A 15,895-nucleotide genomic window follows, 5' to 3' on the forward strand; every position below is an offset into this window, starting at 1 on the left:
ATCATCTGCTTAAAGTGGTGATTTGTTTCCTGGTTCCTCTAGGCTGTATGATGTCATCCTTCTGCTCTCCCCACTCAGCTCACATCCTAAGCAAAGGGAGGTTTTTCCCTGTCCTTGATCCCTGCTCCATAGAGCCCCTTTCTGTCCCAATCGTCATCTCAGCTTCTTTCTGTGCGGGTATGTTTTCCCTTTTTAATTCTTCCAGCAAAAACTTAAAAGGTGCTTCTCAGTTGTCAAGACAAACAAAAGCACGCTGGAACAAAGATATGCTGGATGTTTTTTAAAGCAAATAAAAAATCATAATGTCTTTAGAAAATGTAGTGAATGTAAAAGCTCGAAGACTTTGCTCTGAGTCAATGACTCAAAAAATTTATGTCAGTGAATAACCAGGCAACATATCATCATCCTTTCTGGCTTCCCACCTCCTTCAACCAAACTTCTAAAAATAAAACATCAAAGTGAGATCTGATCTGTTAAAGGGGAGTGGAGGAAAGGGAAGGAATTTCTGAAAAGGTGTGAGTAGTAGGATCCCTGTGGCAACATTTGCTTTAGTGCTGGATGTGCTAAACTTTACAATAAGCCATTTCTGTTGATATTGCAACAGGTAAATATTTATTGCCAGGATGGCCAACCTGTATCTCACAAGCTGTGCATGCAAAGGCAGCTTTCTGTGTCAGGGTTACTTCAAAGGGAATGATAGATCCATACTGGGTAATTCAAATTCCCATCAGGGAGATGAAATGGCTTCTAAGGACCTGCCAAAGTCAGTAATGCTGGGTGGCTTTGCCACTTTCCCTGCATGTCCAGATAAATCTCATCTAGATTAGGCAAGTGGAACCCTGAAGGGGTCTTCTGCCTATGAACCACTCCTAGAACAATCCCTGACCCACACCTGTGATATGTGTCTTTGGCCAAAGATGATTTAGAAATGTGGTTCACAGGCCAAAGAAGGCTGGTCTGCCTTTTGTGCTAAACAGAAAAGAACCACATAACACTGGCTGTCCAATTATTTTCAAAAAGAATAGAGAAAACCTGATAAATGTGTAAGTAATGGAACTCATGAAACTTGTTTTATTCTGACTTTGTGATCTGATTCTGTAGTGCCTAAACAGCTTAAGTTCTTGCTTACACAAGGCTGAGTTATTCATAACATTACTTTTAAGTTTGGATTTCCTTCCTGTTGAAAAGAAAAACTCATCATCTAAATGGATTAAAAGTTCAACACATCTCTTCATCCTGGTCCAGTATCTTTTACCTCAAAATGTAACTTTATTGCTTTTGAGACCCTGAAATTAGACAACTGATTCAAAGTTGTTTTTTCATATATATATACAGGCAACGTAGGTCTTGTTTCCCCAGGGACATGGATGTTAAGAGGTTGTTTGGAAAAGTGGCCAAGTTTAAGTAAGCAATCTTATTTGTGCATTGGAAGGCAGGGTTTACACACGTGAAGTAAACATAGGAGTCATTAAAACTATCCTTGATTCTAAAACATACTCTTGGTCTCCATGAAGATTTGACTGATCTTGCTAAGTCTGCCGGGACCTGGACAAGAGTTTCTAAGTAAATAAAATATTTTTACAGCAGCTCACTGCTGGCTCCACTATAGAGAAGTGTCCAAGTCTGCCCATTTTCTAGAACTTCTGTTTATAAAGGCAAAAACTTCTTTCCTAAGTGGGTTCAGCGTCAAGCCCTGAAAATAAGGGTGCTTATCCCAGTTTCCAGTGGTAGTGGAGTTCTTGTGTTCTGTTCTGTTAGGAAATTGCAGCTATGCCCTCTGTAGTCCTTTCACCCTCCCACCCTCCTGTTTTGGAATAGAAGGTTCCCAAGTTGCTAAAGTTAGATTCCAGTTTGAACTTCTTCAGTGTTTGGAGAAGCTTGGGTCAGCATCTTTTATAGAAAACAGTCCAGAGCTGAACTCTGAAGCCAGTTCTTTTTGACCAAGCTCACAGATGGCTGGAACCACTCCTCACTTTTTAAGTCTTTTATTCATCTCACACGAGCAGTTAATGCCAGATGTGACTGTCTAGACAATTTGAATTTCTTCTGGTGTATGAGCAGAGATTTCAGCTGGGCATACTTCTATTTTTGGTTAAAGATTCTGGTTGCTCCTTACTTGTGAACTCATAAACCCTCTCCCTGAGATAACTTCATATTTTAGCACTATGGCAGGAATTCCTCCTTGTGAGCTTTCCAGCAGCTGTTCCATAGCTTGAGCATAAAGTCACCATTTCCCCTCAGGCCCTGCTGCTGTTTCTGGGTGGAGGAGGGGTGGAGATGCTGTTCTAGCACACAGTGGGAAAAGGAAGCTGGGGAGGGTTGAAGAAAACTGGAGATGGGCAGGAGGTTCAGGGAGCAGCAGCTGCTGTTGTTACAAGTGAAAGCACAGTAAAACACTGTCCTTCTCATTTCTTCCCCCTGCATGTCCAGCCTGCAGTGAGAAGAATGGCAAACAAGCAGAATAAACATGTGCTGCTGTACCCCAGGTCCTACAAGGAGTTAAAAGGCCATTAAATCCAGAAACAGAACTTGACCCATTTTTTAAGGTTTCAGACAGATTCTTCAGTCCCATCTGTTGTGGTTGAAACTAAGGTGAAAGGAATCAATGCTGAATTCTACATCTGAGGAGGATTTTAAAATAACAAGTTTGTTGATGTTCAGATAATCAAATACAATATTTGTTTTCCAGTGGGGATTTTCATAGGATACAGACAGCCCTGTTCTTCCTTCTGATGATGCTTCCTGGAATCTCATGACTAGTTTAATAGGGCTGGATGGTCTAAACATTTTAATGCTAAATTTGGGACATATGATAGCAATCTCCATGCAAGTGCAATGGCACAAAAGTACAAGCAAGCACCAGAGCTATAACCTCTTGCTGCTTTGATGCACAGTGTTGCCCCATACATTGGATTCTGACTATGGTTGTCTACTCAGAGAATCTTTTTGTCCTAACTGGCTAAAAACGTCCAAGATAGTAACTACCTGGGGAATGGGAGCCCCAGTGACGTGCTCCTGTAGCCTCTTCTCCAGAAGCCTTGTGTGGTTTGGTCCCAGCTCCCTGCCTGCCTCTTGGTTCAGATGCTAGAAATAGCTAGCAGACAGTTCATTAGCAGCAGAACAAGGTTTAGATTTTCAAGGTCATATCCGTGGACCTGAGAGGTGCCTGGAAATGGAATATGTGAGAGAGGAGAGCTGGGGAGGAGATTTTTCTTTTTCCTCTGAGTAGTAGGAACAGGAGCTGATCTCAAATATTTACCTCTGATACCAACACCATTCAAGGAAGATGCTGCTTTCACAATGCCTTTTCCTAGTGCTGTGGGCACATTATAATGTCATTCAGGAGAACCTGGCTATTTGTGTGTGTGGATCTTCTAGCAAAAGGATCTCTTCTTGCCTGTGCTTCCCCTGAGAAAGGATATGACTTGATATGCTTGGTAGGGTGTGACACAGATCCAGCCTGATTTGGTCATTGGCCTCTAGCCTCTACAGTACAGAGAGCATTCTTTACCTCTTCTGGAGGGTATCCCCAGGTTGTTTCTTCTTTGATTTGAATAGGAAGAGTAGTAGCACATGTGGGTGATAGAGGGTACATAGTCTTCCCTCAGTTTCCTAAAAATGATTAACTGAAATTAATGAAAGTCTTTTTATATAAAAAGCTCCTATATTTTCATTTTCTTATGAATCTTATGATTGGCACTCAGTATTTAGGGAGAGAAGTTTATCTGTGCTTGTTTTCCCAATTCTGTTTCCCCTGTTCATTGCTAATTTGCACACAGAATTTGATGCAACTGAACTTTTTTAGTAGCTTTTACATCTGAAAGAGAAAGTCTTTAGGAACAAGCTTTTTATTCTCAGCATGCTGAATGTTGGGAGAGTTAAAATCCATGGTATATATGGACTTGGAGAGTTGTAGTAAGATCTGTTCATTGAGGCCTAGGACTGTAAGAAAAATGGCTGCCCATCATAAAGTAACCTGAAATACTCAAATACCAGATGGAGTAAGTTTCATTTTGGTTATTTCTTGGTTGTGATGTCATTTTCTTTCAATGTTATAATTGTTAATAGTGATACACATTCTGTATTTTATCTGGATTTAATAGGCCAGGCTAAAAGAGCTATATATGAAGTTTTAATATTAAAACAGATGTTACAAGGACTGATGAAATAAACATTTCTTCCTTGATGCTTCTGTGTGCTGTGAAAGGAAAATTTCTCCTTTTACCTTTCCTTTCCAAGTTAGAAAGAATCTCAAACTAGATAAAACTGTGCTAGAGATATCCAGTCCATCTCTTTTTTTTTTTTCCTGGGCTTAACTAGTCACAGGACCATGAGAAATGGTGATGAGAAAGAGTCAGTCTGTAGTGGCTGAAGTGTCCCTGCACAGCTGTGAACACTGGTGAGTGGTGGTTGGTGTGGGCTGCAACTCAAAAGAGGAAAGATTAAGTAGAAACAGGGAGTACCAGCAAAATATTGTGGTCCCATAATGCCCCAAATTTAAGAACAGTTGTATTCTGCCTTACCAGCCTACATGACCTGATCTCCTCTCTAGCTCTGCAAAGGGGATATAACTACTCATGGTGAAATCTAGCTATGGCTGTCCATGATGCATTGTTGGATTTTAAACAAGCACAACCACACAAGATGAATGTAGGGTACAGAAATGTTAATTGTGGAATTTTTTACCCTGGGTTGGTTGAAGTCATTGCAATCTTCAAGTGTTTTATCAGGTGTATACATAAAGGAGTGGGAGGGCAGACATGCAACAGCATGCACCTTCCACTGTGCCTGGGGATGGTGTTCTCATAATACCAGAGGAAAGTTCAGGGAAATATTTACTCTCAGTAATTATATCCTGGCTTTCTGTGCAGGGTAATTTCAGTCTTTGCAGATGCCTTCATCTATCCAGGGAGTGTAGTGATAAAACTGCTTTTCTTCTCTCCCTTTTATTTTACTTCCACCTCCATTTTTACTGCATGGTATGGTAGCTTTTCCACTAGCAGCAAAGAAGCAAGCAATCCTGATGAGTAATTTTTCTGTTCCCACAGGCAGAGATGAAGAACTTATTCCTTCTGCTCATGCTAACAACGATGTCACCTTCTGCATTTTCAGTAAGTAAATGCTCTTCTGAACTCTGTTACAAGAAATGAAAGATACTTCTGTTAAGAATTGTGAACATCTGTAATTCAAGTGCTTTGTAGAAAGTATTTCTGAAAGAGCTAATAGGTTCAAGTCATCAGGCCTATTGTGGTACATCTTATGAAAAGTCTAACATGGCAATTAAATAATAGAATTCTGGTAGTGCCTTTAGTTCCAGGGATGTTATCTGCAAAGCAGTAATTGCTGTCCCCTGCTTCAAAGCTAGAGAGAGCTATCACTTGAAATAAAGAGAATGGATTTTTGGTTAGCTCGTTTTTCTCTTTTCTTTGGACTTAGAAGTATTAGCCATGTGGTTTAGCTTTACTGGGAGAGGTTACTTTATGTTAAACCAATTTGATATTATCAGAAAAAGAATGCAGCTATTAAGAACTGGGATTCCTCTTCCTTTCTGAGTAAGAAGCAGGATCTTTCTGAAGTAAATGCAGCTTGAGAACAGTTTTTCCCTGACTTGAAGTTAAACTTTGGACATCTAAGGTAAAAGATGACCTGCAGAGTAGAGTGGAAGTGTTAGCAAAGGAAGATATTACATGTTTGTTAGGTGTAAAGGAACAGAGAGTACAGGGAAGAAAGAGGCAATTATCACTTGGAGTAAGTGTTTTGCTTTCTAGGCCACCTTTGAAGATAAGGGATGAGAGATCAGAAATCAAGCAGAGTTAGTTGCCGTATTTTCTCTTACAGATGGAAATATGCTTAAATGAGTGTTAGCTATCTCACATCTAATAAAAAAATCATACTGTATGTTAAAAGAAACAGAAATGGAATATATTACATTCTGTTCATCTGTTCACCTGCCTATCTCCAATTTGGAGATTTTGGTGATTTTTTTAGAAGGGATATGTCTGAAATACCCTGAGACTATGAAGGCTGACATTTCTCTGTAGCATTAGACTCCACCCCCTGCATGCAATCAATAGTTCCTCTTGAAGCCGTGCTGAATGAAAGGAGAAGCTTTTGCTTGGCCACCACTTAAGTTCAGTTTCCCTGACATTCTGGATCTGTCCAAATCATGAGGAAGCAGGAAGATCCAGCAGTACTGAGGCACTCTGCTGTAGTAATTCTCCATTTTGTTTCTAGTAGAGAAGTGAGAAATGGTGTTTGTTTCATGTGGGCCATTCCTTACCAGATGCTAATGCAATCAGGCTGAACCATAGCAAGAGATGGTCCACTTGCAAGAGCTGGAAATGTCAGGACTGATTGTAGTGATGGAACTCAGGTTTGTACTAGATCAAGCTGGGCACCAAAAGAATAGTGGGGCTCCCTGAACTCCCCCAGATGGGACAGCTCTGAAAAAGCAGTGCCTGTTTCACCTTTTATGATCTTTAGGCATTAGATCATGTCCAATACTTACATTTGATCCTAGATTGTACTGCCAGTGTGCTAAAGTGAAGGCTGGCTTGAGGCTTGGCTGAAATTCATACTCAAATACATTTCCTCTGAACACCATTTCTTTCTATGGATCTGCATTTCTAGGTTGAAATGCTGGATTTCAATTTATTGTAAATAAATCAACATTGTTATTGTTTAAGGTGTTAATCTATTGAATAAACTTTTAGATGCCTTAACCAGGTTTGACACAAAGGGCAGAAGGTGCATGAGGACATCAAAGTTAAGGTCCTACAGAAACAGTATAAATTACTGTGAGGACAGAGAAAGAGGAGATTTTACTAATATTCCTATGGAGGGAAAGGTAGAAAACATGCACAAGACTAATTGTACCAGGTAGGACCACTTTATTTTGCCCTGTATCCTCTCTCCAGCTATGTCACAAAATGTGTCTAGAAAAAAACATTAAAAGATAGGCAAGTACAGTTTCCCCCAATACACTTCCAGTTTATGAACCCTTTGAGCTTGAGATGTCGCTTTCTCTTCCCTGAATTTGGTCAATGCCTCCTTGAAGCCATAACACCAAGATCCTACTCTTGAGAGCTAAATATCAACTCCCATGTAGTGATTTATTAATGTTAATTAATAATTAATAAATAATAGCAATTTGGGATAGGATTTGTGTTTTCTCCTGTGCATCACTTAAGTTGCCTACATGAAATCTCCACTGTCATTTTAGTGATAAATCACTTATACTATGTTTTTCCATAGTTCTTTGCAGTATGTCTCTGGGTTTCTGTTGTCCTTTATTACCTTGTATATTACCCTTATCATCTGCTTTCATTACTTCAGTGGTTTTGGCATAACTAATAAATGTGTTGAGGCATTCAGGCTCCTTATGGAATTCTGCTGCTAATGTCAGTTCTTGCAGTGGAGGAAGATTTTACTCCTGCTTTTGTCTTTGGGCCACCTGCTCATTATCCATTGAAGAGCTGTCCTTCTGACTACTTAACTTCTTCAAAGCTTTATTTGAAGGATTGTTTTGAAAGTTCATTGGAAATCTGAGCGTATCTGGCATGTTACCCTTGTTGACATGTTTGTGAATTGAAGAACTGCAATATGCTTAGAAGGATTTGCCTTTAAAAGCCCTATTGACTTTTTCCCAAACATCCTGTATTTATGCAGGTGCCTGCTAGTTCTGTTCTTTGTTATAAGTTCTATTAATTTATCAGCTGACGTCAGTTTTATGCTCTGTGAATGTACAGTTCTATGGGTTCCCCTGGGATCATTTTGTAAACTGGTGTCAGATTTTCCACTTTCCAATAATCACATGTTGAAGTGGATTTAGCTGAGAGGGTTGTCTGCTAGTATTAACAGTTTATCCATTTCAACCTTGAGTTCCTGTTAGGCCCCTTGGATAAACAACTTCTGGTGACTTCATACTGTGTGTTTTGTCCACTTTTCCAAACAAGTTTGGGGTCATAAAGTTAACTTACAATCATCCTCTTTGTAGAATTTTCTGAATGTGCTCCATTTCTTCCACAAGGATTCCAAGAATTAATTTCACTTCTCTGCAATGGCTGTATCTTTTCAGAGTTCTTTAAATTCTCTCATCATCTCCAGGCCACCCAGAGTTTGTGGAAGTCTTTCCACTTCTGAAAAGTCACTGGTTCCTGCTCTGCCTGCTGCCCAGCAAGCCAGCACAGTTCTGTAGGGCAGCACACCCCGGGCTGTGCAGTGCACCGCACCAGCCATGCACCATATCCTGCCCAGCTGACAGGAAATCAGTGGGTGTGGAAGAAGCCAGCTTTAGGGTGGGACAGCCCAAAGAGAGGTAGCACAGTGAGGAGTGTTGAAGAGTTGAACAGGGAACATGGAAAAGAGCTGTGAATCATGAGGGAGCGGGTTCAATGGTGTAGGGAGAATCTGAAGTGTTTTGAGAAAATTAAGATGTCAGGGAACTGCTGGATTTTACTGGATTTGTTAGAGGGGATATGCTAATGAGCCATGGCTAGGGTGAGAGGAGGATGAAAGGAAATGTACATAGTGAGTGTAAACCACAAGCCATTAAAACTGATGAAGACTGGATTTTTTTTCCTTGTCTTCGTAAAGCAGCTTGTCTTAATAAGATACTCAGTTCTTCTGCACCACTTTGTATTTCACTTCCTGCTGACACCATCTTTTTCACTTTCATTCTTGTTTTTCTAGTTCTACTCAAATACAATTCTTTGATTGCTTATTCATTATTCATAAAAATGATACTTGGCATTATTCACCTTCAAAGCTCTTTGCAGGCCTGCTGTGTCTGAGCCAAGATCAATGGTTAAGACAGAATTATAAAAAAATGCTTTGCTGATGTGGTTTGGATTAATTAGCTTATTTTTGGTAGCATTTTTGGCTAAAATCCTAGCCGGTTGCAGATGGAGTCATCTTGAAAATGCATATTGGCATAGCAGCAGATATCTAAATTATAAACACGTAAGATATACTGAATATTTCAGCTCCCTTTCAATTAAGTTTGAGGGTTGGATACCACATGTGCAGAGCTTAGCTATGTGGAAATATATTAGAGGTGGTCATCACTGTAGTACTGGGTAGTTCTTCTGGATATAGAAAGGAGAAGGAAATGGTTCATATCCCAAAGAGCACATGGTCTAAGAATACGCTCCATGTGGGTTGTTTTTGTTAGGGCCCTGAGGACACTACTAGGCTTTACTGGCCCTGACTGGACTCTCCACACCCAGCCCATTGCCCAGGACCCCCTCGTAGCCTCCTGGGGCTGCTGGCTCCTGCCCCAGTGATGCTGCAGTGAGGATCTGCACAACTCTGCCTGGCCAGCCATGGACCCTGATGAGCCAGGCCCACCTGCATTCCCATCTCCCAGCCTGGTTTCAGGTGGAGGTGCCCAATTCCTAGGGCTGGGGCTGTGCCCTGGCTTGTGCTGCTCCCTGTCTTGCAGTGCTGTCCTGGGAGAGCATCCCACTACTGGCCCCTAGCCAAAAGAGAGCAGCCAACCTTTGGGGCACCCTGACAATTTTCTTTCTTTTTCCCTTTCTGTTATTAACTTTTCTCTCAGCAATTAACTTTTCCCTAAGCACTTTTTATTCAAAGTTAGCAAAGCTGCATTTTTTCACTGGAGACTTCTTACTTGCCAAGACTTTGGCAATGAAACCATTACAGAAGTGATAGTGGTGATAGTTTTCTTTTGTAATGTTGGTTTTCACCCTTCTTTCCTACATGTTTCCTAAATTAGGCTATGGTTCAGGGTGTGTCAAAATAAATATTAACCATATTTCAGAAATGATAAACACCAGAAAGTAGATATTTATTAAATAAAATGATGCAGTGTTATTTCAAAAATACTAAGGTTAAAGAGAGAGAGTCTGGTTTTGACTGTAGTTTTAAGCCGTGGAAACACTACATAATATAACTGTAACAGCATACTACTCATTTTATCATTGTGAACAATATCTGTTTTCTGTGGGTAACAGCTGTACAGGGCCTTGTCGTCAGCCTCTATTTCCCGCCACGTTCTCCCTGGCAGCACTGAGATTTGTATCTGACCCCAGTGGAACCTAGCAAGCATGTGAAGCTGCCCCAGAAGTCACAGTAACAACGTTTCGGTGTCCAAAATGATGCTTTAGTTGCATCTCAGTGGGCCAAAGTTATGCAGCCTGCTGGGCTAAAGGTTGCAGTGGCCTTGTCCGAAACCTCTTGGGCATGGCGTGGTTATAAGTAACCAAGTGCTTTGAGAAGCGACTGTTGGAGTGGTGTAACAGGATGTTTTGTTGCTGCTCGTCAGTCTGGAAAAGCAGCACCAAAAAAAAAATCACAAAATAATTCAGGTTGACTATCTCTGAGTCCTGAAAGGTGCCCAAGGAGCAAGGGTAAGAATTTGCCTGAGATGTAGGTTGTCTGGACGTGTGACTGCAGAACTTCACTGCTCACTTGGGACTGGATAGTAAATTGATATTTGCTTTGATAGCTTGCTAGTATTTGAGTTGCAACAAGGCACTAGGAAATTATTCCCACTGAATCACTTGTCCACAGTTGGTGATATGAACTTTGTGGATCACTGCATGCCTGCAATGCATTTGTCTGGGAAGCACAGTCCTCTTCCCATGCATAGTTTCCTATCCATCTCATCAAAGTGACTGGAAAGTTTTTCAAGGGCCCCTTTTAAACTGTTCCTACATAGTGACAGCATTTTCTGTCTTTCTGAGTCAAGTCCCATTCATAGCTTCTCTTCCAGTGCATGTTTCATACACAAAAATAAGCACTGAATGGTATATAATAAGCTATCTAAGACATTTTTTCAGAATTCTTTTGTTTGCATGTGATGCATACTGGGATTGTCTTTGTAGATGAGGTCTGGAGGTCTAATGACTCAGAGGCGTAGCTTTTTATGTGCTGATGATATCAGATACAGTTGGCCTGGTAACAGCAGATGCTGCAACTACATCAGCAGTTTGTCTGTCTAGGAACTGATGAAAGCAATGCAGTGTTCATAAAAATGAAATCCCTGGCCTTCTAAACTTCTATACCACAGCAGCCTGTATGCAAATGAGCCCTGAGAGCATGCAGTGCCAGAGTCATGGGCAATATCAATATTCCCAGAAAGGACGCATTGCTGGTGTCTTAACTGGCCATAAAGCTGGACAGAGCAGTTGGGCATTAACTGACTGCTCTTTCGTGTGTTTTTAGAAGTCAGGGAAGATGGTTGTATGCATTTTCTTATTTCTCTTGAAACAATAAAATATATATTTAATGCAGATAAAGAAACTACATTCTTGTAGGCATGTTAGGCTGAAGCAAGGGAAGAATGGAACCAAATGAATTTGTAACAGTGATGAAGATTGTAGATTTTTCATTCTGAAATCCATGAGGAAATGGAATTCAGTTGTCCTGGCTGACATGAGATAAAAGCATTCCAGAGTCTGAAGAAAGCAGAAGGAGGCTTTTGGAACAGAAACTGGCTGACAGCATCTAAAAATGTCCTGTTATAAGGTTATGTAATAATATATTTATTATTTATTATAAATATGCAGCTTTATATTTGCCTGTACACATGTGTGCAGTTACTGAAGTAATGAGGACCGTACACAGATTTGCAAATATGTGAGTTGGGCCCCTATTAAAATGTTTCTCTGGCACTGTACAGCTTTGGGAGGATTCTTTTATCTGATGTTCCTTTCGGGGTGTACATAAATGGAGTGATACTGAGAAAAATGATTGTTCCTGCATTCTGTGGATGCATAAGCCTTACAACAAAGAGTCCCTGCAGATTTTACTCTCTATAGAAGGAATAAATAATGCTGGTTCTGTAGGAGAGATATTGGAATATTTATCAGGGTGGTGTGTGTGTGTCAAGGAAGGGTTTTCTATCCTAATTGCCTTCCAGTAATCTGACTTTCAAATGCTCCTCCTTTGGATTTTTATCTACATGTTTCCTTCTCCCTTATGCTGACTGAAAGGTCCCTTGTTTCCAGGGTGAGCTAATACTGCTCCTAGATCAGTCAGTTGATACAGAGGAATAAGACTGCCAAGAAACAGTGGTGGCATATTTTATTCTTTTGAGGGTAAGGGAGGAGGGATTACAGGGGGAGGAATTAGGTGTCTGAAAGCAAAACTTGGGAAAATAAGATTGCTGAAAAAACCTTGCTGAAAGCTAAAACTCTTGCTGGGATTATGCCCAGAAAGGCAAATGAGAATGCGGAAGACAAACAGTGAGCTCAGTATCTGGAATGAAAGAATGGGAGAAGGGTTTGGCACAGGGTCAGGGAGATGTTGACTTGGCCAAGAGGAGGTATGTAGAAGTGGCTGTAACCTGGGTAGTGCCATTGAATGAACGGGGCGAACACAGAGTTAGTCTGAACCAGAAGTATTAGAAAAAATTGCACAGAACTTGTGTGAAGGAAAGTAAGTAGCTGGGCTAGGAAGAAAGTGTTTCACATTAGAGGAATATAGGTAATAGTTTGGGGTGACTCTGCAGCTAGATCGTTGTGGGTAATTTGGTAGTAAATGCATAAATATGATTGGCTAATATTTCTGACAGTTGCTCTGCCAAAAGCAGGGAATTATTCCTTAAAAGAGGGTGAAGTAAAGAAACAAGACTGTAACTTGGACATACAGTAAGGCAAGGAGTGTGTGTGTAAAATTATAAAACCTGTCCAAATGACAAGGGAGGGTTAACCCATGCATCTTGCCTGAGATGGACTCACTGGATGATTTATTAGACTAGCTCCTATTTCTAGCAGAGACTTGGATGTTTGTGTGTGGAGGCTAATTAGATCACATCACAACAATTTTTTACCTTTTTTTTCTCTGCCTGCCCACACTTCACTACCACAAATGTCTCAGTGCCCAAATGGCATGCACTGCCTTCTCAGCTGTACAGTTGTATACATAAACTGCCCTACAGGTGCAGCTGCACAGCAAACCCTGTTTTTACAGCGTCACTCACCATGTAACCCTGCACCTAATTTCTTTTTTCAAGCAGAATTAATCCTGCTGCATCTTGCAAATATAAATTTTTTCCTTAGGATATTGCCATTCTTCCCACTAACCACACATGCCCTGCTGTATGTGGATCCCATCAGCTGCAGTAGGCCTTTTTCCCCTGAAAATATGATATTTTTATATTTCTAAGACAATGTATTTTGGTTGGTTCCATCACACTTGTAAATTTTTGTTTGTATTATGGTTATTTCTCTTAATGTTGGTATCCAACTTTCTAAATACAAGATTAATTAAGGCTGTAGCTAATGATGGCCCAGACCTTGACATCATCACTGGACACAGTTGGGTAAGGGGAAAAAAGGTCCATATATGGAATTCTGTTGCAGTAAAAAGTTTGTGCTGGGGCTTTTCTTTCTGCTTCCTTTACTTCTCTTAAGTAGTGGACTTAGAGCCAAGGATTTGGGTTTAAGTGGCTCTATTGATCTGGTGTGCAGTGACAGTGCTCGTAGTCCCTGAAGTAATGATTTGCCTTTGCTGCCTTGCTGAGAGGAAGATGTTATCCTCTTAGATCATTATTCAAAAGTGCTGAGATTCTATGAATAGACAAACAGTAGCAGTTAAGGGAGATTATGAAGCTGGATGTGCTATATGGCTTCAGGGAGCTAATATTCCTAGATACTAGAGGCCTGGTCTTTCTGATGTATTACTCTGTGCTACTTTTCATGTTAGGAATACAGAACAGCAAGACAGCCTTTTTGCAAGAGAGCACATAGGATCTCTGCTTCATTTCCCTTTTTTTTTTATTTTTTCCTGCATTGCCATGTCTTTTTTCTATGTCTGTGGGGTTTTTTATTTACAGGGCCGCCGGATGAAACGGCAGTTTGATGTCTGGGGGAGCTGGGGTGAATGGGGCAAGTGCAGTCGGAGCTGCGGCGGTGGAGTCAGCTTTCGGCAACGGCGCTGCTATTCCCAAAGGTGAGGGCTACCCTCCTTTTCTTTCTTTTCTTTCTCTTCTTTCTTTTCTTTCTTTTCTTTCTTTTCTTTCTTTTCTTTAAATGTGTTGTACTGTTACTGAGCTCCTGCAGATATGTTCCAATATACATCCAGAAAAAAAAAGACTTAGTGTTTGATCCCAGGGGAATGAGTCCACTTTGAGATGAACCTCAGTTTCAGTCTTGTCACTGCTGTTTTGAGTAGTGCCCTCTTCAACACACGCTTGCTTGGCTCCTTTGATAGAGCACAGCAGTTTCTGTGTGAGATTTGAGGCTGTGCAATCAGGGGATCGGCATGGTAGCAGCTGTTCAATCAGGTCTAGTGTGGCAGGCCTTGAGGGAGATGGAGAACAGACCAGAGCAGTTGGTTTCTCTCCTGAGAGGTGGTGACAGTGCTGAGGTTTCCTCAGGTTTATGATTCCCAGGATGGTAAATTGCCCCGGAAGAAACAGAAGAGTGAATTTGGCTCAAGCAGTGTTAGCACTGTGCCACCTCATTTGCAGCTGGGTTAGCTGCATCCTAATGAGGATGATGACTGGTACTGCACCTGTTAGGAATGATGGACCTTAGAGATCCTGTTGTGGGTGAAAACAAAGCAAAGGAGGAAAAAAAAGCCAGACTCTCAATAATATCCTGAAAAAAAAGCCTCTTGCTGTTTGGAGAAAGAGAGGAGGTTTTGTAATAGAAGAAGCCAGAGTTATTAAGCACTGCTGCTTCCCACACAGAATAAAGAAAGGTCTCTTTTGAAGGCTGCCCATTATGGTTTATACTTGCCAGAATCTCTGGAGGTCTGTCTCTCCATTTTAGGAACACTGAGGTGTTAGGCATTGATTGACTTTTTAGATCAATTTCCTTCATAATTGTTACTCTCCATAATTCTCAGCTAGGATCATTTTCTTTCTGCTTCCTTTACTTCTCTTAAGTACTGGACTTACAGGCAAGGATTTGCATTTGAAATATTTGAAATATTTGGGAATAAGGGTGTTGCACACTTTCCAAAGGCATGTTTAGCTCTTCCTAGTAAGGGGCCTATTGTGCACAAAAAAATCAAGATAGATGATGCACAAAGATATTCTGAATTGGCCACTATCTTCCTGCTGCTCATAACATGTTTCTCTTTCTTGTATGGACACCTCAACCCTTTGCTGGTGGACAGTGGACTAAAATCTCAGCTTCCATTATTTAGTTGAAACATGGCCCTGAAGAGATGTACTGCAGTTGTTCATGGTGTGTGTCTCATTCATGCCAGAACATGAACCATAGCATAAAATACCACTAGGAAATGCCAGCTTGCTTTAGTGGTGAAGAAGTGCATTTTGGTTATTTTGCCATTTCAGGGAATTCTGTGAGGGTGATATGCTTGGTGTGAAGGTGATTTGTAACGTCTGCCATGAGATGACTTTTTGCTTGTGTATTCTTCAGAGAGCTCCATGTATTTTCTCTGTCTTCCAGGACAGAAGGTCCTTCCAGTTGTGTTGGACCGTCACGAAGCTATCGGTCATGTAATGTTCAGGTATAGTGCTCTGGTTTTGGGTTTTCTTGCCTGTTGCTTCTTTTCCCCACACAAACATCATTCTTATTTCTGACGTTTCCCGACACAAACATCAGAAAGAAGATGTGATCATTAGTTCCTGTTTCTCTGATGTCACTGGTGGATGCAGTTCATTAACAGTACCCCTTCAAAAGTACACTGAATTATGCCCCAATTTAAATGGGAGGAATAAGAATAAACCCCAAATTTTTATTGTACATTTTATTTTCCTCCTTTTTTATAATAGTCCAATGCAAACATTTTCTCTTCCAAACAGAACTGCCCGGAAGGCTCCCGGGATTTCCGGGCAGAGCAGTGTGCAGAGTTTGATGGGACAGAATTCCAAGGCAAGAAATATAAGTGGCTTCCATATTATGGAGGTAATGATAAACATGTGGGGTTACACTTCATTGATACCTATCAACAGTAT

At 40.8% G+C, this 15,895-nt stretch overlaps 1 protein-coding gene across 3 annotated transcripts in view; it reads left to right on the forward strand.

The window, feature by feature from the left end:
• The window catches only part of PAPLN (papilin, proteoglycan like sulfated glycoprotein), a 48,474-nt gene that overhangs the window by 6,786 nt on the left and 25,793 nt on the right, over positions 1 to 15,895 (forward strand). For all 3 annotated transcript variants that reach the window (XM_010390058.4, XM_019281109.3, XM_019281118.3), the window contains exons 2-5: positions 5,049 to 5,111; positions 13,802 to 13,917; positions 15,387 to 15,447; positions 15,743 to 15,845. In XM_010390058.4, coding sequence (XP_010388360.1) covers positions 5,049 to 5,111; positions 13,802 to 13,917; positions 15,387 to 15,447; positions 15,743 to 15,845 — 343 coding nt within the window. The remainder of the gene's footprint in view (positions 1 to 5,048; positions 5,112 to 13,801; positions 13,918 to 15,386; positions 15,448 to 15,742; positions 15,846 to 15,895) is intronic.

The sequence above is a fragment of the Corvus cornix genome, chromosome 5 (assembly GCF_000738735.6).
Source record: "Corvus cornix cornix isolate S_Up_H32 chromosome 5, ASM73873v5, whole genome shotgun sequence".
NCBI classification, from domain to species: Eukaryota; Metazoa; Chordata; class Aves; order Passeriformes; family Corvidae; genus Corvus; species Corvus cornix.